Raw genomic sequence first — 21,197 nt, forward strand, 5'->3', positions numbered from 1 at the left:
GCTTGCTTGAGACTCTCTCCTTCTTCATCTCCCCCTCTCCACTCACGTGTGTGTCTTTCTAAAAATAAATACATAAAGTATTTTTTTTTAAAGTCCACATTTGGAGGTCTGCCAACTTCAGCCAAAGTGAGAACAAAGCTTGCCAGTATTTCACTTCATGGGCAGACTTTTCACATGGATCACCTAGCAATGTGTCATATATCATTTCCAATGTATCAGCTTATTTGTAATATCACTGGGTTCCAGATTCCTGGTGTCCTAATTTTATTACTTCCAACACAAATTTCTGTGTGGAAAAAGGCATCTTCAAATCAGAAGACTCTTAAGTATGACTTTTAAAAAGCAAATTATTTGATTAAGCCAAAAAGATTGAACTGAGAAATAATGACTATTTTCACTTGAGAAAATGAATTTCATTCTTCTGTCTTACAGAGAATAAAAGGCCACAGAAGTGGGTCACAGAGTGAGGGAAAAGAAGCAGCGGCTTCCTTATGGCACGACAAAAGTCTGTGCGCACAGACCTGGATTCTCCAAAATAACCAGTATGCCAGTGAAACCTGCCAAACCTTTCTACACGAATGATGTTGTGTAAAGGTTTCATATTGGAAAAGGTTAGCATATGCTGTTAGTAACTTGCAGCCTGAAGAAATAAGGCATCATTCCTCCTTTTTCCTAGTAAGTTTTACCAACTTTTATTTATAAAACATTTTGGGGGCTAAGAAAAGAGCATCATATTTTTGGCCAGACCCCCACTGGCCTCTGGCTTCTAGGACTCAGGTGTGTCGAGAGAAAACATCTCGGTGCCCAGGGGTGGGTCTCAGGGAACACCAGACCAACCCCACTGAGAAGCATAGGAACATTTTCAAAGAAAATTAGGCAAATTACCACATATGTTGACATTTGCACTTTTAACATGTAGATTAAAGTAGAAACAAGGTTTTACCAGTCATTTTTATCTGGGGTGGGAATGACTAAAGTTCATCCCTCCTGTGAAATCTCTGGAAAGTGTTTTCTTGCCCACCAAACCTGCCCACCAGCTGCTCCTGCTCATCTTCCTCACGGGCCTTCTTCATTTCCTCCTTGGCCTGTATGGCATCCATCTCCCTTTCTGGGCCCTTGGAGAAAGAAACAAAGACATGAGCCATTAGCCGCTGGGGATTATGTTTCCAGGGAGTGGACTGGGTGTCCACCTTCAATCTGCTCCTGCCTTCTTGCAAGCCTCCACACTGCCTGGGGGTGGCTTGGAAGAGCCCCCAAGGATGCCAGGCCCTAATCCCTGGAACATGTAAATGTGACCTTCTCTGGGAAAGGGGTCTTTGCAAATATGATTAAGTTAAGCATGTTGAGATGGGAAGATTATCCTGGGCCCTAAATTCCATCACGAATGTCCTCATAGGAGACGGGCAAAGAGAGATTTGACATACACACAGACACAAGAGGAGAAGACCACATGAAGACAGAGGCAGAAATTAGAGCCACATGGCCACAAACCAAGGAACACTAGGAGCCACCAGAGGCTGCAAGAGGTGAAGGAAGGATCCTGCCCTAGAGCATTTGGAGGGAGTGTGGTCTTGCTGAGGCTTGATTTCAGCTCAATAATACTGATTTTGGACTTCTGGCCTCCAGAACAGTGAGATGATAAATTTGTGTTGTTTTAAACCAGACAGTTTGTGGTAATTTGTTACAATGGCCACAGGAAATAAATACAAACCCCCCTTCACTTCTTTCTATTCCCAGAGTACCTGGGCCCCTGTCCTTCAATCAGGGGAGCAGTGAACAGGCAGTGAAAGGAGACTTCTGAGTCTAAGTGAGAAATTCCAGGTACATGGGATCAACAGAAGGGCTAGGAGTGCAGACACATCAGGAAGGTTTCCGTAGTCATTATTGAAAAAGAGTAAGGCTTGGGTGCCTGGGTGGCTCAGTTGGTTAAGCGACTGCCTTCAGCTCAGGTCATGATCCTGGAGTCCCGGGATCAAGTCCCACATCAGGCTCCCTACTCAGCGGGGAGTCTGTTTCTCCCTCTGACCCTCTTCCCTCTCGTGCTATCTCTCATTCTCTCTCACTCAAATAAATAAATGAAATTTAAAAAAAAAAAGAAAAGAAAAAGAGTAAGTCTTTGTGGCAAAAATCAGATTCCAAAAGAAATGGTTCACCATCAACAAAATGAAAAGGTAACCTATATTGACTGGGAGAAAATATTTGCAAGTCATATCTGATGAGGGATTAATATCCAAAATATATAAAGAACTTCTATAACTTAAAGGCAAAAAAATGTGATTTAAAAATGGGCAGAGGATCTGAATAGACGTTTTCCAAAGAAGACATACAGAAGGCCAAAAGGCACAGGAAAAGATGCTCAACATCCCTCATCGTCAGGGAAATGCAAATTAAAACCATAATGAGCTATCACCTCACACCTGTTGGAATGGCTAGTATCAAAAAAACACAACGTAAGAAGCATTGGCCAAGGATGTAGGAGAAGAGAGATCCTTCATACACTGCAGGCAGGAATGTAAATTGGTGTAATCACTACAGAAAACTGTATGACGCCTCCTCCAAAATTAAAAATAGCAATACCATATAATCCAGTAATTCCACTTCTGGCTATTTACCTGAAGAACATGAAAACACTCTCTCAAAAAGACATTGCCTAAACACACACACACACACACAGTGGAATATTACTCAGCCATAAAAAAGAATGAAATCTTGCCATCTGCAACAACACAGATGGACCTTGAGAGCATTATGCTCAGTGACATAAGTAAGACAAAGAAAAATACCATATGATCTTACTTTATATGGAATCTTTTTAAAAAAAATGAATTCATAGAAACAGAGAACACATTGATGGTTGCCAGAGGCAGGGTGGAGGGGGTGGGTGAAATGGGTGAAGGGGGTCAAAAGCCACAAGCTTCCAGTTATAAAATAAATAAGTCATAGGGATGTCATGGGCAGCATAGAGAATATAGTAAATAATATTGTAATAACTTCATATGGTGACAGATGGTAGCTAGATTTATCGTGGCAAGCACTTCATAATGTATATACATGTTGAATCACTATGTTGTACACCCGAAACTAATATAATACTGTATGCCAACTATACTTCAATTAAAACAATAAAACACAGGCATTTCACAAAAGAGGATGTCCAAATGGCCACAAAAGCCATAAAACAGTGCCAACCTTCATTTGTCATCGGGGCTACAAAACTAAAACCGGAGGTACCACTACACACCTAGAGAAACCCACAATCCCCAGCACCGGTGAGGATGGGAGACAGTGCAGCCCCTCTGGGAACAGCCTGGCAGGTTCTTATGGGGTTAAACTTCTATTGTAGGACTCAGCTATTCTTGGCTATTTATCCTAGAGAACTAAAAGCACACATCCACACACAAAAACTGTGAGCAGATTTTATAAGAGCTTTGTTCTTATGTCAAAAACTGGAAACAACCCAATTGTCTGTCAGCTGGTGAACAGATAAAACTACTCAGCAGTATGAAGAAACCAAATACTGACTGATACTGCAACAACATGGATGGATCTCAGACACCTTATGCTTGAGAAGCAGGCTCCAAAAGACAGCACACTAGGGATGCCTGGGTGTCTCAGTCAGTTAAGCGTCTGCCTTCGGCTGTGGTCATGATCCCAGAGTCCTGGGATCGAGTCCTACATCAGGCTCCTTACTCAGTGGGGAGCCTGTTTCTCTCTCTTTCTCTCTGACAAATAAATAAATAAAATCTAAAAAAAAAAAAAAAAAAAAAGACTGCACACTAGATGAATCCATTTATAGGACACTCTGGAAAAGACAAGACGGTAGTGGCAGATACCAGATCAGCGGGGGTCGGAGTGGGAGAAGGTTTGGCTACAAAGAGCACAAGGAGACTTTTGGGGGTGGTGACACTCTTCTGCATCTGGATTTCTGTTGGTGGTTTCACAACTGTATTCGTTTGTCAAAACTCACAGGCCTCTACACCAAAAAAGGGTAAGTCTTACAGTATGTAAATTATACTTCAGGAAATGTGACTTGTCAGCAACTGACACTAATACCCAGCATAACCAAAGATGCAGCTAAACTGAGACTCTCATCTACTGCCCAAGGGAACAGAAAATAGGATGACACCTTGAAAACTGTTTGGCCTTGTGATCCAACCTGTCCTCTCCTGGGCATGCACAGGAATGATGGTAATGGCTTTATTCACGAGGCCCCAAGCTGGAAGCAATCCAAAGCTGCATCAACAGAGAATGGATACCTACCTTCTGGAATATTCACACACTAAAAACAAGCTGCTGCCCTATTTGATAATATGAACCTCATAGCACTGCCTGAATGAGTAAATATTGGATGCCTCCACTTATATGAATTTCAAAAGGAGGTCAAATGGATGTATGGTGGTGGTTCCTTTGGGGGGCGGGTGGCGGCTGGGAGGGGGCAGGAGGAGGTTCCCAGAACCCTGCTAACGTTCTGTATCTTGTTCTGGGTGGGATGTTCACTACTGAAAACTCATCAAGCCCTTTCCTGTGTGTTAGATTCAAGTACAGAAATAAATGAATAACAAACGAGAAGTTCATTATGTGCACCGTACCTTTGTTTCCCCCCAAGTAGCCTTGCCAAAATTCTCGGCATACTCTTCATCGTCTGTGATCAGGAAGTTATCAAAGATGGTTCCTGATCTCACCTGTGGAGGAAAATGAGGCCTTTCTTACTGATGTGAGGAATATGGCAGCTTTCCACCCAGAAACAGTTGTATTTGGCTCAGTGCCGTCACAGTGATCGGCTCTCGACAGTAGCACGTGCTTAAACCCATTTCTAAAACGTCCGCTCCCTCCAAGGCATTGGTGCTCAAACTAAGCTGCATACGGGGATCACCAACAATATTTTAGAAACTCCTGATGTCTGGCCTCACCCCTGGGGATGCTGATTTAACTGGTCCCCAGTGCTACCTGGGCAGGGAGGCTTGGAAGAGTACCCAAATGACTCGAGCATTCCACGATGGTTGCCAACCGCTGCCCGAGAACCTTACTGTGCAAAGTAGGCCATGGCCAGGAGCGGCAGCAACACTTAAGCAGAGAAGTGACAGGTTCCCAGGGGGCAGGGAGGCAGACAGGAAGTGCCCAGAGGGCAGAATGGATGTCTGTTTTGTCCACGGCTGTGTGTCTTGGATCCGGGTCCAGGGGCCAGGCACATAGTAGGAGCTAAGGAGTACCAGCTATGTGAATGAAGGAGTTTAGGCTGAAGCTCAGAGTTCTCAAACTACAGCAAATTAAAAACCACATGACCTGCCAAAGCTCCAGTCCAATGGCACCAATGTTCTCAAATTCAGAGAGGTCGTATTCTGTCAAATAGTTGTTTTTCATCTTCTGGTGGAGCCAAATGTCTTTGTCTATACCCTCTGGTTTCAGGCCGTCCTGCAACAACAAACTCTACGTGGTGGCCCCGAAGGACGCAGGCCGGGGGGAGGGGTGGGCATCGCAAGGAGAAGATGTCACGCACCTGGTACAGAGGCTTCTGCAGCATCGGCCCCTGCCAGTCCCCCTCCAGCTCACTGTTCCAGTCGCTTGGCTTGCTGGCACTGGCATCCAGAAAATGCTTCTCCCAGTCCTAAAATGTGTGTAAGGAAAAAAAAATCGATTCCCAGATTTGAGAAAAGAAATTCTTAGCTACCAAGAGGCAGGAGCAGGCCCGTGGCCCTGGTTGAAATTCCCCCATCAATTTGGTGGTCAAAGGGCCAAGTGCTCGGGCTTCCCAGTCCCACCGAGGGTTTGGGGCCACACACTGCTGGGATTTTCTCCCTAAGCCTCAGCGTGATCGCACCACCCTTCCCAAGCTGGTGAGAGGAACAACAGTGTGCAAAACTCAAAACAGTGGCTAAAGTTAAATGAGGGGACAAGGGGCACCTGCGTGGCTCAATCGGTTAAGTGGCTATTGGTTTCAGCTCTGGTCATGATCTCAGAGTCCTCGGATCGAGCCCTGCGTTGGGCTCTGTACTCAGAGGGGAGACTGCTTCTCTATCTCCCTCTCCTTCTGCCCCTGCCCCCCACTCGTGTGCATGCTTGCTCTCTCTCTCTCAAATAAATAAAAAATCTTTAAAAACAATGATGAGACAAAAGTGGCAATGGGGGGGAGGGGCACACAGTCACTGCTACTTAGGTGGTCTGTCCTTCTACACAGCAGTCATAGATGGAATGTTCCAGAGAGAGAGACTAGACAACCAAGAAATGTTCCAGGACTTACCTGGGGACTGCTGGGTAGCAGGAGGAAAGCAGTTACATTATATAGACCTTCTATATATATATATATGAACAGTCACACTATACACGTATAGATACACATGTATACCTACACGCACATATGCATGTGTATAATACATATGAACACACATGCATACACACGCATATATAATACACACCTATCATATATGTATACACATATCTACACACATAACACATACATGCATATGTATACATGTACTCATATATATACGTATTTACACGTCTCTACATATATATGTGGCTTAGTAGGTGTTGAACAAATATTTGTTGAATAAATGGATGAGGAAAAGGTGCTATGGATTAATATTTAGATAAACACTTAAACGCATAAAAGTTGTATACAATGATGCTTTCTCTCTTTTAGAATAACTGAAAAATAGCAACATTTTGCATTTAGACCGTGGCTTTTCCAGGATATGCAACACTTCTCAATGATTGTCACATGGGATTTGGTCGCCTCTCCTACTGCTTTTTGCCCCCACCCCAACTGGCAACGGTGAGCCGCTCTTGTGCTGGGACCAGGAAATGGTTACAATTCAATCCAAGTAGCGGGCTCCTTAGGATTGCAGCAGTGAAATCATGATGCCATCATGAACTCACCTGTTGAGGAACTCACACCGAACCAAACATATGGACAAAACACAGCCAGCTTGGAAGCCAGCTTCTGGAAGTTTGATTAGACTTTGTTCCTTTGCCTTACTGATTACATTGTCTGTGATGACGTAGTTGATGGTCAGACAGCAGAGCCCCAGGTCAGTTTTAAGTTGCCAGAAATGAATTGTAAACACAGTCCAGGGGCGCCTGGGTTGGCGCAGCCGGTTAAGCGACCGACTCTTGGTTTCGCCTCAGGGTCATGATCTCAGGGTCGTGATGGAACCCCGCGTCAGGCTCTGCACACAGCAGGGAGTCTGCCTCAGATTCTCTCTCCCTCTCCCTCTGTCCCTCCCACTCATGTTCTCTCTCTCTCTCTCTCTCTCAAATAAATAAATAAATAAATCTTTAAAAACACACACACACACACACAGTCCAGTACTTTTAGTTATTATGGCAAAGACAACTGTCTTAAGATAAATGGCTCATGGGTTTGGTGCGGTGTTTGATGTTCAAAACAAAATGTGGCAACAATAAACATAAACTGAAAACAAAACAAGACAGAAGGTAGCTCACGGTGGGTTGAGTGGAACAGCTGATCCGCATCCTAAATCTCAGAATCTGGGAATGCGAGCTTATATCGAGAAAAGGATCTCGGCTGATGTAATCCAGGTAAAGATCTTGAGGCAGATCATTCTGGATTATCCAGGTGGGCCCTAAATCCAAGGGAAAACGTCTTTAAAAGAGAGAGAAGAGACACGAGAAGGCCATGTGGAGGCGGACGCAGAGACTGATGTCCACCGGCCAAGGAACTCAGGAGCCAACAGAAGCTGGAAGAAACGAGGAAAGGATTGTCCCCTGGATCCTTCAGAGGGAGTGTGACCCTGCTGACACCTGGATTTCTGCCTTCTGCCTTCAAAAACCATGTGAGAATACATTTCTGTCATCTTAAGCCATCCACCTTGTGGTACTATGTTACATCAGCCCTAGGAACCTAATGCATAGCCGTTATGTTACCAGATTCTTGCTTGTCAATCACAAGTGTGAAGCTCAAAAAATACTTTATGTCCAAATTCAGAATAACAAAAAAATCATTTTTATAAAGGCTGTTGATGCATTATCCTTTTTTTAGAAAAAACATTGGTTAAAAAACCAAAACCTAACTTTCTTTCATATCAAATATAAAATTCTTTCACAATACCTGGGTGAAGCTGTGTGGCTGGTTTCAGCAGCAAATGCCCCAGGGGGGACACTTTCTTTTTTTTTTCCAGAAAGATCGATTTTTTAATTATTTATTTATTTATTTTAACAGAGAGAGAGAAAGAGAGTGCATGCTGGGGGCCAGGGGAAGGAGCAGAGGGAGAGAGAATCTTAAGCAGGCTCCGTGCCCAGTGTGGAGCCCAATGCGGGGCTCAATCTCAAAATCCTGAGATCATGACCTGAGCTTAAATCAAGCATTGGACACTCAATGGATTGAGCCACCCAGGAGCCCCCGGGAAGGACACTTTGTGATAATGTTGACATCGTGATGACCAGCCGTGCAGCAATCCCACAGGACCCGGGTACTTACAAACTTCATTGGCACCCTCTCCAGACTTGTTTGGGAAAAACCCACACCTGGGATTTGTCACCTTCAGCCTGGTCCCAATCCTTGGACTCTGCAGAGGACTTCTTCATCTTCTTAAGTGACGTTAAGTTCCAGTCATACTCGATGTCGCCAGATTCAATCGACTGACCATCAATCTTCACTTCGTAAGTGAGGTCTGGTCTTAAAATCAGAGCATAGAGGTGTGTAAAGCCATCAACCTGCACGTTTTAAGGGGAGAAAGGATAATGATGAGACCCTTGACGTTTCAGGGCAGGTCTATAGACATGGTTTAAGTTTTCAAAGCCTTGTTATAGATACGAAGGAGAGAGGTTCTAGGGACAGGGGTTGACTTGACTAAAAAAAATGTGTCCTAAAGAAGAAGTCTCCCCTTTGTACAAAACCTCCTCACTACCAAGTGGACTTGAGTGGCTGACTTCCTTTTCTGTAGACAGCGGCTCCCACCTAGACCCCCACAGGCGCTTATGACAGGGTGGTGGGTGTAAACCAAGGGACCCTGCTCTGTTTGATTTATGAAAAGTTATGAGGAAAACAACTTCCTGTTCTGTACTCTTTCTGAAAGATACCAAATGAAGCCCAGTCTATTTTTCAACACAGGGGAGAACTTTCTAACGCTCTGAGCTGTCCAAAGATTTAAGCTCAGCGAGGGCAGGCCTGGTGTCTCTCTTGGTCATAGTTAAGGCCCCAGGCCAGACACAAGGGAAGCACTCAGCAAGCATTCAATAAATAAGAGATGGAAGGTGGACAGTGGGTGCTGGGGAGGTTGGGGGTGCCCAGGATGTGCCTGCCTGCCGGCAGCAGGGGAGACTCATGCACCAGGCTCCAGCAGCGTTCCGTTCTCAAAGTGGGGCCGGGCAGGATCAGTGTCATTGGGGAAATGCCTGGGAAATGTCAGTTCCCAGGTCTGACATTTCTGGGTGCACATCTGCACCTGGGTGGACTCTCCAGAGATGCTGATGCTCGCTGTTCAGGTTTGGGAACCCCTGCCCCAGCATCTTAAAGGCTCTGTCAGGAGGATCCTCCCTCTGCTAAGAGCCAAAGGTAAAAGCTTCTTCAGTACCCCTCTGCTCTGCCCTGAGGGACAGGTCGCTGCTGTTCACACCATGGCCGATGGCTCTGTGTCCCTCTCAACCTCCGTAGTTCGCTGGGACAGCTGAGTACACACTTCTCCCAACGCTGTCTCCCTGCTCTCTGCCCGTCTTCATCTCCACTCACCTTTCCTAATTTCGACTTTGGGCTCACTGGCCAGCTTGTTGGTACCTTCCAAGATTTAACCACAAGTGCAGAGCCTCTTGAGGGATAACATCCACTCCCACACATATGCAATGGATCCAAACCAGGATCTTTGATCCCAACCATTTGCCTGAGCTTCCTAGACTGTTAAATCCTTTTCTTACTCAAGTGTTGTTTTACACTGCCGGCCGGCAGGCAGGCACATCCTGACCCTCAGACCACAGTTTCCAACAACTTTCTGGACACCTCTAACTGGATGTCTGCCAGGATTTCACAACCAACAGTTCCAAACACAATTCCCGAGTGTTCCCTGGCCTCCTTACTGGCCTTTGCTTTTCCTGCTGATTAATAGCAGTGCTGCTGAGAGTCATGGTCCATATCCCCAGTACTCACTTTCCAAACATTGTGAAGTCCTCTGGGTCCCGCCCCTGAATTATCTGTCAAAACGGTCCGCCGTTCTGCATTCCACTGAAGCCTTGGCCTAACAATCTCACCCTTCTCCCTGCCTACTGATCACCCTGTCCCTCCACCCCTCCTCCCAAGAGCATCCGAGGTACTTTTCTAACATGCAGATCTGACCCCCTCCCTGCAGAGCCCCAAGGGCTGACCACTGCCTGTAGGGGAGGTGCCCAGCTGTTCCTTCACAGCATCACTGAATGGATCAGACCCCCTGGAGATAGTTTCTCCTCACTGGGAAGACTGGAATGCCCGACTACTTGCTGTGAGTCAGGGCTCCTTCAACAGAAGCATTTTATTTTTCTAGCAGGTTGCAGAAATAGCACACATCTGAGAGCGTCATCAGCCTGAAGGTGCCACTCAACCCGCCCCCCCCCGCCCCCCCCAACAGGCTCGCTGACCTGAGCGGATCATGCTTTATCTCACCTCCCCAGCATGGTCCTGGTCAGACTCCACAGCCTCTGTTAGTGTGACCTCTGCTCTCTCCTACACACCTGATGCCCAAGTGAACAATTTCTTGGGAATCAGGTATAAAACCTATGCACTAAGATTTGGATTTCAAGTTCTCCCTTACCTCCCCCCCCCCCGGGAGGGATGTCAGGCCTCTCCGTGTAGAGGGGACCAGATGATCCTTTGTAGTCACCAAGTCAGTGGGTGGGAACCACGCTGTTGATAGAGACTCACTGGAGCTTGTGGGGAGACCGAACACCCCCCAGCTTGGGTCAGGACCCTTCCCCTCCATGCTATCAATGTGCTCTCAAAATGCACTCCGGCCTCCTGCCCACATTCGCCCAGATTTGTGGAGGCCTCCCATGTTGGAGCTCTGGGCACTGGGGGTGGCCCAGGGGACAGGTCCCTGCTTCCTGGCCACTACATTCAAATGGAGGGGGTGCTTCGGGGAGTGTACCTCCCTTCCATGGGCCCAGGGCCAGGGACTTGATGCAAGCTGTGTCTTTGGAGAAGCCCTGGGCTGGGCCGTGGAGTTATAAAGTGGGCTCCAAGGCAGAAAGTGTTACTTTCATAGGATCCATGGGTAGAAGGTAATAAAGTATGCTTTCATTTCAGAAACATTCCCATTTCTAAATGTTTTGGTACTTTGAAGATTAATTTCTCCAGGCTGTTTTGTTTTTTTTTTTTCCCATGCTGAATGTTTCATTCCTTAGTGAGGAGGGATACAGCTGAACTGTGACTATATTGTTGTAACCCTACAAAGCAAATTATAGTGCAGGTCACAGTAAAAAGTGGCTCTTCCTTCCTGATGGGTACAAACCTCAGAAAACAAGCCAACGGGGTATGTAGGTATCTCTAATGAGCCTGCTACACTGGAAACCAGGGGCAGGGAGTGTCTTGCTAAGATCCATCTCTGGCTCAATTAAATATTTTAAGATCAAAACTATTTTCCCTAAATTTAGGTTATCATGAAGAGTTAACACAATTGCAGATTTGAATACAAAAGCTTACCTTACACCTGATTGATTTCTTGTTTGAGTGATACTGATTCTTGAAATGTAAAATAACATGAACTTTCTTGATATCAAATCCACAAATATCGGGTCCTACCAAAAAAAAAAAAAAATGAGCTGTTCTCAATTTCCTTCTCTAATGCGTCACCCCAGCCATTCCTCTGAAATAACATACGAGGACCGGAAGCTTACGTGTGCAGGAATAACCAGACTTTGGTGTGGATACTGAAATGGACAGCGACGGCCCTCAGGTTACTCCTCTGGTCACGGCAGCTTCTCAAGTGTAAGGCAGCACTTGAGTAAGAAAAGGATTTAACAGTCTAGGAAGCGTCCCTGATGTGCTGCCTGAGGCTTAGGCTCACTCTGAAGCTCTGAGAGGTGCCCTGTGCCCTGGGATCCCAGCTCTTATTCACTGTGCTGAGACATATTTGGATCTATGCAGCTCCCCATGCCTGTGTCCTATTCTCTAAAACAGGGATGTGAATCTTCCAAGGCTATTTTGCCAGTTAGATGGGCTAATGTGTGTAAAGCATTTAATACAGCAAAGCTCAGTATTTGTTGCTATTATGTCCCAACACACACACACATATTCAGATTAAGGGTTTCTGGATATACTAAACAAGGTTTGCAGGAGGAATCTGGAAAATTTGTCAAACCTTCCGAGGATGTTTGAAATTACCCCGCTGCTGCTTTATTGACCTTAAGCCTTAGGAATGTACTAGAGCATCCGGGTACCTTTCTGTCTCAAATAAAATTTCACCACATCCACTGACCTGGGCCTGCACCCACCCCTAGGGATTCTGTGAGGCTGTGTAAACACAAGCAGATGACTGCGAATTTTTTTTTCTAGAACTTGCAGTGATGAACCTTCAGAATTAAGAGAGATCCAGGCTGCACATAATTACTTAAAGGACATTATCAATTTGCCAGAGTGGATGTGACATTGAACTTGGAAGTGGCATCCTGAGGGACGAACAAAAAACACCATGTCTACCTCCCTGAGTTCTCAGAGGATGCTTGTTTGTGTAATTTCCTTTTTTTCTTATCACTGGAAAACATTCCAGTTCAATTTTTAAAATAAAAGCTATGGTATGTGAACTATTTGTATGAAAGTCTACTACCTGGGGATTAAAACATGAAATTTTTCCTTGAAAACTGGTCAGAATTTCCCTATTTCTAAGCACCTACATGTTTTAAATATTAAATTAAGCTTCAGAACATGCCCAGACATGACCGGAAAATCTGGACATTTTCCATTAACAGTGATCATAAAATATTTATGCACATAATGTATTTTTATGAGGAAATGGGGTAGACAGAAGGGCTCAAAACAGGCTGACCTGCCTTTGGGCAAGGAAGTTTAATCTTTGGGAGCCTTAAGGTTTTGTTTTGGTTTTTCTTTTGAGATTTTATTTGAGAGATTGAGTGCAGAGAGAGAGAGAGAGAACAAACGGGGAGGGTCAGAGGGAGAGGAAGAAGCAGACTCCCCACTGAGCAGGGAGCCTGACACAGGGCTCCATCCCAGGACCCCAAGACCATGACCTGAGCCCAAGGCAGACACTTAACTGCTTAACTGACTGAGCCACCCAGCCCCTGCTCCCTGAGCCTCAGTTTTTTTGTTTTTTTTTTTTTAAAGATTTCATTTATTTATTTGATAGAGACAGAGACAGAGAGCATGAGCAGAGAGAGGGAGAAGCAGACCCCCGCCCTGAGCAGGGAGCCCGAAGCAGGGCTCAATCCCAGGATCCTGAGATCATGACCTGAGTCAAAGGCAGATGTTTAACTGACTGAGCCACCCAGACGCCTGCCTTGTTCTCTCTACTTCTGTGTAACACTATGACCAGCAGTGTATACAAACATGAGAATGGCATAACAGGTGTCCAAAGCCTGATGCTGATCATGATAAATTCAGAGATAAGCATGTAAAAACTACGACAAAGGGTGCCTGGGTGGCTCTGTCAGTTAAGCGGCTACCTTCGGCTCAGGTCATGATCCCAGGGTCCTGGGATTGAGCCCCACGTCAGGCTCCCTGCTCGGCAGGGAGTCTGCTTCTCCCTCTCCCTCTGCTGCTCCCCCTGCTTGTGCTATCTCTCTGTCAAATAAATAAACAAAATCTTAAAAAAAAAAAAAAAAAAGAAAGAAAAACTATCACAGAGAAAACTTCTGCAAGACATCACATCACAAGAGAAAAGAACTTTAAAAAACCATTCCTCAAATTTGAATTACCGATGGATATTTTAAAACTACATTTCCATTGACTTTCACTTTTTAAAACTCCCCATTTGTGTTCCCTCTCTCACTGTCTCTCTGTCAAATAAATAAATGAAATCTTTAAAAAAAATAAGATTTATTTATTCATTTGAGGGAGAGAGAGAGAGCATGCAAGTGGGGGAAGGGACAGAGGAAGAGGGAGAGAGAGAATCCCCAAGCAGACTCCCTGCTGAATGCGGAGCCCAAAACGGGGCTCCATCCTAGGACCCTGAGATCATGACCCGAGCTGAAATCAAGAGTCGGATGCCCAACCAACTGAGCCACCAAGGCACCCCTTGGTCTTCTTTTTTGAGACTGTTTTGGCTATTCAGGGTCCCTTGAGATTCCATATGAATTTTAGAATGGGTATTTTCATTTCTGAAAAAAAAAAAAGTCATTGAAATTTTAATAGAAATTAGATTGATGGGCACCCGGGTGGCTCAGTCGTTGGGCGTCTGCCTTCGGCTCAGGTCATGATCCCAGGGTCCTGGGATCGAGCCCCGTATCAGGCTCACTGCTCGGTGGGAAGCCTGCTTCTCCCTCTCCCACTCCCCCGCTTGTGTTCCTGCTCTCACTAACTCTCTCTCTCTGTCAAATAAATAAATAAAATCTTAAAAAAAAAAAGAAATTAGATTGAATCTGTATATTGCTTTAGAATCTGTAGGTTGCTTTGTCTAGTGTTAACACTCTAACACTACTGAGTCTTCCAATCCATGAACATGGGATATATTTTCATTTATTTATGTCTTAATTTCCTTCAGCAATACTTTGTTGTTATCACTGTACAAGTCTTTCACCTCCTTGCTTAATTCCTAAGTATTTTACTCTCTTGGATGCTATTGTAACTGGAATTGTGTTTGTAATTTCACTTTCAGATTGTTCATTGTTCATATATAGGGATGCAACTGTTTCTTTGTGTGTGTGTTGACTTTGTATCCTGCTACTTTGCTGAATTCATTTATTAGTTCTAATAGTTTGTGTGTATGTGTGCAATCTCTATGAACTTCTATGTATAAGATCCTATCATCTGCAAAGGAAGAAATTAAATGATCTTTGGATGACTTGTATTTATTTTTCTTGCCTAATTGCTCTGGCTAGGACTTCTAGTACTATGTTGAATAGAAGTGGTGAGAGTGGGCATCCTTGCCTTGTTTCTGATCTTACAGGAAAAGCTTTTTCTTTCACCACTGTGTTTGCTGTGGGTTTTTCATAGATAGCTTTTATTATGTTGAAGTAGTTTCCTGCTATTTCAGGTTTGTCGACTGTTTTTATCTTGAAATGATAAAATTTGTGATGATCATGTGTTTTTCTTTCATTCTGTTGATGTATCATATAATATTGACTGATTTTCGTATTTCAAATCATCCTTGCAGACCTGTAGAAATGCCACTTGGTCATAGTGTATAATCCTTTTTAATATGCTGAATTCTTTTTGCTCGTTTTTTGTCGAGGATTTTTGTATCAGTGTCCATAAAGATATTGTTCTGTAGTTTTCTTTTCTTGCAGTGTCTGTCTTTGGTGTCAAGATAATGCTGGCTTCATAGAATGAGTTGGGAAATACACATTCCCTTCTCTTCAATTCTTTTCATGAAGTTTGAAAAGGGTTGGTATTAGTTCTTCTTTAAATGTTTCATAGAATTCATGAGAGATTCAGCAGATTCAGGACTTTTCGTTGTTTGGAGAGTTTGGCTTACTGCTCTCTTTACTATTTATAGATCTCTTTGGATTTTCTATTTCTTCATGAGTCTTGGTGGGCTTTGTGTTTCTAGGAATTTGTCCATTTCATCAAGGTTATCCAATTTGGGGGTGTATAACTGTTCTTAGTATTGTCTTATAATTCTTTTTATTTCTGTAGAATTGGTAGTAACATCCCATTTTAGTTTTAGTAATTTGGTTTTAGTAATTTGAGTCTTTGTCCATTTAGCTAAAGGTTTTGTCAATTTTCTTGATCTTATTGGTGAACCAACTTTTGCTTTCATTGATTTTCTCTGTTGTTTTTCTACTCATGATTTCATTTATCTCTACTCTAATCTTTATCATCCCTGTCCACTTCTCCCTTCAATTCTACCAGTTTTTGTTTCATATATTTTGATGTTCATTAGGTGTGTAAATGTTTATAATTGTTACATCTTCTTGCTATATTGACCTTGTTACTAATATGTAACATCCTTTGTCTCTTATAACCTTTTTTATTTAGTTAAAATCTATTTTGTTTGATATTAATATAGCCACCCTGCTCTCTTTTGGGTGCTATTTGCCTGTAATATCTTTTCCCTTTCTTTCACTTTCAACCTGTGTCTTTGGATCTCAAATGAGTCTTTTGTAGATAGCATATAGTTGGATCATGTGTTTTTATCCATTCTGCCAATCTCTATCTTTTGACTGGAGAGTTTAATCCATTTACATTTAAAGTAATTACTGATAAGAGGGGACTCACTTCTGTCACTCTATTTGTTCTCTATATGCCCTTCAGCTTTTTTGTCCCTCATTTCCCACAGTGCTGTCTTTTGTTTTTAGTTGATTTTTTGTAGGGAAATGTTTCAATTCCTTTTCAATTTCCTTTTGTGTATATTCTATAGCTATTGTCTTTGTTGTTACCATGGGGATTACATTTAACATCCTAAAGTTATAAGGCTCTAATTTGAATTTATACTAGTTTAACTTCAATAACACACAAAAGTCTGCTGTTCACCTCTTTGTCTGCACCTCTGTGATAAGAAAGAGCAATGAGCAATCAGAGCTCAGATCCCTGATATTTGGAGGACAGAGTCCTTTTTGCCCACCCTCTCTGTGGCAAGCTGTGTGTGGGTTACTCCAGGAGCACACACATAGCTGTCTGCCTTGTGGTTTGAAATGGGGGCTGGATATATCTACTGTGGTAAGAGCTGAAATTAACCAAAATTAACCTTTCCATTCTTTCCCTGGAAGAGGCAATCTTTCCATAGACTTCAGAGTTCCAAGACAGTTACATCAGATTCTGTTGTTATGATTGTTGTCTAGGTGGGGAGATGGATTCCTGGTGCTTTCTACTCCATTTTCCCAGAATCCTCTTCATTCTGAAAGCTGTTTGAATCCACACCCTTCAGTTATGTCTAGTTCCTATGGCCCAATGTGGTCCCATCCCGATTCTGGCACAACTTTTAATCAATTACTCCTGTTATCAGGAGATATTTAAAGCGTTCCAGGGGTCAGCAGGAGCTAGACAGGAAACATTTTGGCCTTCCTATCATTTTCATGCCTCAAAAATATTATCCTTCTGGTTTTTTTTCAATCATTAAAAATGTTAAAACCAATTCTCAGCTCACAGTAACAAACATAGGCTGTGGGCTTATGTGGCCCTCGGCCAAGGTCTGCTGACTCCTGATATATTCCAAGTACTTGGGGCTACCTTAATGTTGAATAAATAACTTTCTCAAAAGTACAATAGGGGGCGCCTGGGTGGTTCAGTCAGTTAAGTGGCTGACTTGATTTCAGCTCAGGTCATGGTCTCAGGGTTCTGGGATTGTGTTCCACGTCCAGCTCCACACTCAGTGGGGAGTCTGCTTCAGGATTCTCTCTCTCTCTTTGCCTCTCTCCCCCACTCACTCACACACTCTCTAAAATAAATAAATCTTTATTTATTTATTTTTTTAAAAGATTTTATTTATTTATTTATTTTACAGAGACACAGCCAGAGAAGGAACACAAGCAGGGGGAGTGGTAGAGGGAGAAGCAGACTTCCCAAGGAGCAGGGAGCCCGACGCGGGGCTCGATCCCAGGACCCTGGGATCATGACCTGAGCCGAAGGCAGAGGCTTAACTACTGAGCCACCCAGGCGCCCCTAAATCTTTATTTATTTATTTTTTTAAAAAAAAATTTTATTTATTTATTTGACAGAGCAAAAGACCACAAGCAGGGGGAGCAGCAGAGGGAGAGGAAGAAGCAGGCCCCCTTCTGAGCAGGGAGCCTGATGCAGGACTTGATCCCAGGACCCTGGGATCATGACCTGAGCCGAAGGCAGATGCTTAACCATCTGAGCCACCCACGCGTCCAATAAATCTTTTTTTTAAAAAAAGTTACAATAGAATGGTACAGTTGCCTTTTTATATTAATTAGGTTAAACAGTACTAAAAACCTTTGGTCAGATATACTCAATACTACTATTTTGGCAAAGTCTTAAGCAGAGGATTCTATGAAGTGGAAGGATTCAAAGCCCCCAGAAATGGTTGTTTTGTACTATCTAAACTCACCAAACATAATATAGTACTGGGATTTTCCATTCAGGTTCTTCTGATCCACATCTGCAGGGAAGACCTTAATGTAGCCCCCTCCACAGTCCATCTTCTGCTCGTGTTTCACTGTGTACTGAATGACCAGAGTCTTCCCTTTATTGCTAAATGGTTTGAATTGTGCAGAGATGGCATAGAATCGGCCATTTTGAGTGGTTTGCAGACCTTTAAACAAAAAAAATACTCATGAAGGATTAGGTACGACACTGTGCTCAGTGCTGCAGGGAATTAAATGGCTGTCCTTCTCCCACCCCCAATAATAACGACTTATGTCAACCCAGAGCCTAAAACACATTTTTACAATAACACACGACAGGCATACCACTAACAGGCTCTCTGCTGCCACAGAACTTTCCACGCTCAGGTGTTTTTGTGCTCAATATACCACTGTCATGTCCTAAGTTACAAAAACACTTCAGCTTTAAATGACAAATATGCAACCTAATTATGGGTAAAAAGTTAATTTTGCTTCGAGTCATCTTCCAAAGAAAGTGTGGGAATATACAATAAAGCTTGTGTAGCAACTTAATTTAAAAACAGAGCATCCTACATCTTTTCTTTAATTCGAATCTTAAAATAGTTGCCTAACACACACCACAATGGATGGAGTACAGAGTGCTGTCCTGTAAAAATGTACTTCACTGCACAGGATGTGCTGGCCCGAACTGTCCTCTTTTTAAAGGTACCACCCTTTTGTCACATGAATCATCTCATATCTTATAAGTTTAGGTGTTCACTTTTAAGACTAAACCCCCCTTTTTCAGTAGCCACAGGCTCTGTACCAAATCCTTATCTTATATTGGAGTATAAGACAAACTTGAAAACAGAGGCAGTCTTACTATAACCTAGTCTTCCTTGCTCCACATTCCTGCCCCCATACCTGCCAATGCTGAGATCCATCATAAATGCACTTGGCATTTTCATTTTCTATCAGTATGTCCAAGCCTGAACTCCTGGCTAACCACTCACTACCACACTCATCTCTCTCTCTCTTCCATTCTCTGCAGCCCCACCCTTCCCTTTCTCAAAGAATTCATAGGCTCACCCCCACTCCTCTACTCCCTTACCAACCAGGCAATTCCTAAGGCCAAGATTCACCACCTCCCTCTCTCTCACCACCCTCCTCAGCCACCCCCATCATCTCTCACCACTTCCCATCTCTGTCCAACTAAATTCTATTTATCTTTCCATCCACCACTTCTGTGTGATGGTCCTGGGAGACCACAATGAAAGGGGCCAAATTAACTGGTATCCCCAGTGCCTCGCCCATGTGTGCTTTCAGTAGATGTGTGCTTTCAGTAGATGTGTGCTTTCAGTAGATGTGTGCTGGGGTGAATGAAACACAGAGTCTCGGGATCCCAGACTAGAAGAAGAAAAAACACTGTGGGGGAAAAACCCAAATGACTCTAAGTGGACACCCCTATCCTTGGACAAGCTTGATGGAACCACCTGTTAATTTCACTCTACTTTTGTCCTATAGGCCGAATATTGACCAACTCATGGAGTCAACATGTAACTTAGAAAACAATGCATATATAGTAGAAAACTGGAAGCTGCCAACAGCTTGGAGTAACAGAGCCAAGAAGGAGGTTGAGCGGAAGGCTGGTGAAGAGGGAAACTTTTCATCTAAATCAGGTGTCTGCAAACCTTTTCTGCAAAGCCAGAGAACAAATATTTTAGACTTTGTGGGCCATATGGTCTCTGTCCCAACTTACTGCCTTTGCAGCATGAAAAAAGCCATAGCTCTATGTAAATGAATGAGCATGGCTGTGTTCCATAAATACTTTACTTATGGACACTGAAATTTCATATATTTCACTGAATTTTATATAATTTTCCTGTAACATAAAATACTATTCCCCTTTTGATTTTCCCCCAACAATTAAAAAATGTAAAAATCATTCTTATCTCACCAGCTGTGCAAACAACCGGTGGTAAACGAGTTGTGGTGTGTTCATCTTTCATCATCAGGAATGAGAAGACAGAAGTCATCCTTGGTACCAGGAGGGTACTGACTTGGGTGGGGAGAGGGCGCAAGGGGGACCTCTGAAAATGTTCCCTATCTTGACCAGGGTGTACAGATGTAAACACTCATCTTTCTGTACCCCTAAGATCTATGCACCTGACAACATGTACCTTTTATCCTCATTTTTTCCTTCTTAAAGTGAAAACAAAAATGAGAAACATCCCTTAACTTTCTTCCCTTTGCAGGTCAAAGATCTGGGGTCTCCAAACTCATGCGACTAGTTGGTATACAATGGGGCAATCTTGGGCAAGTAAAGAAAGGAAAGAAAAAGTAGTGCCAGACCTTATCCAAGCCTTCCTTAGTTTCCCCATCGGTGAAACAGCTTTAAGAGATGTTGGGGTGTGCCACACCTACCTTGCAAGGTTGCTATGGTGGTGGTGGTGGGGGCTGTGGGACACTTAGCTCGATTTCCTCACCATTCCTACACTAACCTTTGTCTTTCTCTTTATGACCATAAAACTTCCCCGACGAGAGTCTAAAATGCCCAAATTGAGAGTCATTGGTGGACTGCACCCATCGGTTCCTCCAGCGCTCTGTGGGGGGAAACAACACGGGTTAGGGCTGAAACTGTTCATTGGAGTCGTGGAAGGTGTGTGGGGGGGCGGGTAGGAGGGGGAGGCTCGAGGCTTCGAAGCGTCGAGGCTTCGCCACCACCGATCCCGCGGCGATGAACCGGGGCAATGGTGACTCGGGCTATTGGCTGGGCAGCTTACGCCCCCACTCCACCACCACGGGCGTCGCCTCTTCACCTCCGTCTAGAAATTCCTCTTGGAAGTAGACCGTGGCTAGCGCCACCTTCAGCATGCAGACCGCCCAAAGCGGAACGTGAGCCACAGCCATGAAAGGCGCGCTGCACTTCTCGTAACCGCCCCTTTGCTCCCAGAGGTCTCCGCGGCGTGCCGGGCCGGCCCAGAACTACAACTCCCGTCACGCCTCGCGATTGTGACCTGAGGCACCATTGGCCCCCAGCGCGCAGTGCACGCCGGGCCCGTCCCGGCACTACCACTCCCATGACGCACCGCGATAGT

The 21,197-nt window shown here is 44.1% G+C and overlaps 1 protein-coding gene across 2 annotated transcripts; it reads right to left on the bottom strand.

The window, feature by feature from the left end:
- Nucleotides 1-681: 681 nt before the first annotated feature.
- CALR3 (calreticulin 3) lies at nucleotides 682-21,076 on the bottom strand. 2 transcript variants are annotated; one of them, XM_081814923.1, is made up of 9 exons: nucleotides 20,919-21,076; nucleotides 20,601-20,702; nucleotides 18,105-18,308; nucleotides 11,624-11,718; nucleotides 8,485-8,673; nucleotides 5,498-5,605; nucleotides 5,284-5,412; nucleotides 4,590-4,682; nucleotides 682-1,115 (listed from the first exon to the last, which is right to left on the bottom strand). In XM_081814923.1, exons 1-9 carry the CDS (start codon nucleotides 21,007-21,009, stop codon nucleotides 972-974), a joined length of 1,155 nt encoding a protein of 384 aa, XP_081671049.1. In that variant the 5' UTR covers nucleotides 21,010-21,076; the 3' UTR covers nucleotides 682-971. The 2 variants fall into 2 exon arrangements, with proteins under 2 accessions (XP_081671049.1, XP_081671055.1); XM_081814929.1 differs by lacking the exon at nucleotides 20,601-20,702 and having other exon boundaries at nucleotides 20,919-21,067.
- Nucleotides 21,077-21,197: the final 121 nt, after the last annotated feature.

The sequence above is a fragment of the Leptonychotes weddellii genome, chromosome 1 (assembly GCF_054177405.1).
Source record: "Leptonychotes weddellii isolate Sample4059 chromosome 1, ASM5417740v2, whole genome shotgun sequence".
Taxonomy (NCBI): domain Eukaryota; kingdom Metazoa; phylum Chordata; class Mammalia; order Carnivora; family Phocidae; genus Leptonychotes; species Leptonychotes weddellii.

Excerpts from the sequence above, each read along its gene's own strand:
- CALR3 (XM_081814923.1), bottom strand. The coding sequence starts at position 21,009 with ATGGCTGTGGCTCACGTTCCGCTTTGGGCGGTCTGCATGCTGAAGGTG. Across the intron at positions 18,309-20,600 it reads TCATAAAGAGAAAGACAAAG|GTCTGCAAACCACTCAAAAT; the intron begins GTTAGTGTAGGA and ends TTTTGTTTAAAG. Across the intron at positions 5,606-8,484 it reads CTGAAGGTGACAAATCCCAG|GACTGGGAGAAGCATTTTCT; the intron begins GTGTGGGTTTTT and ends CACACATTTTAG.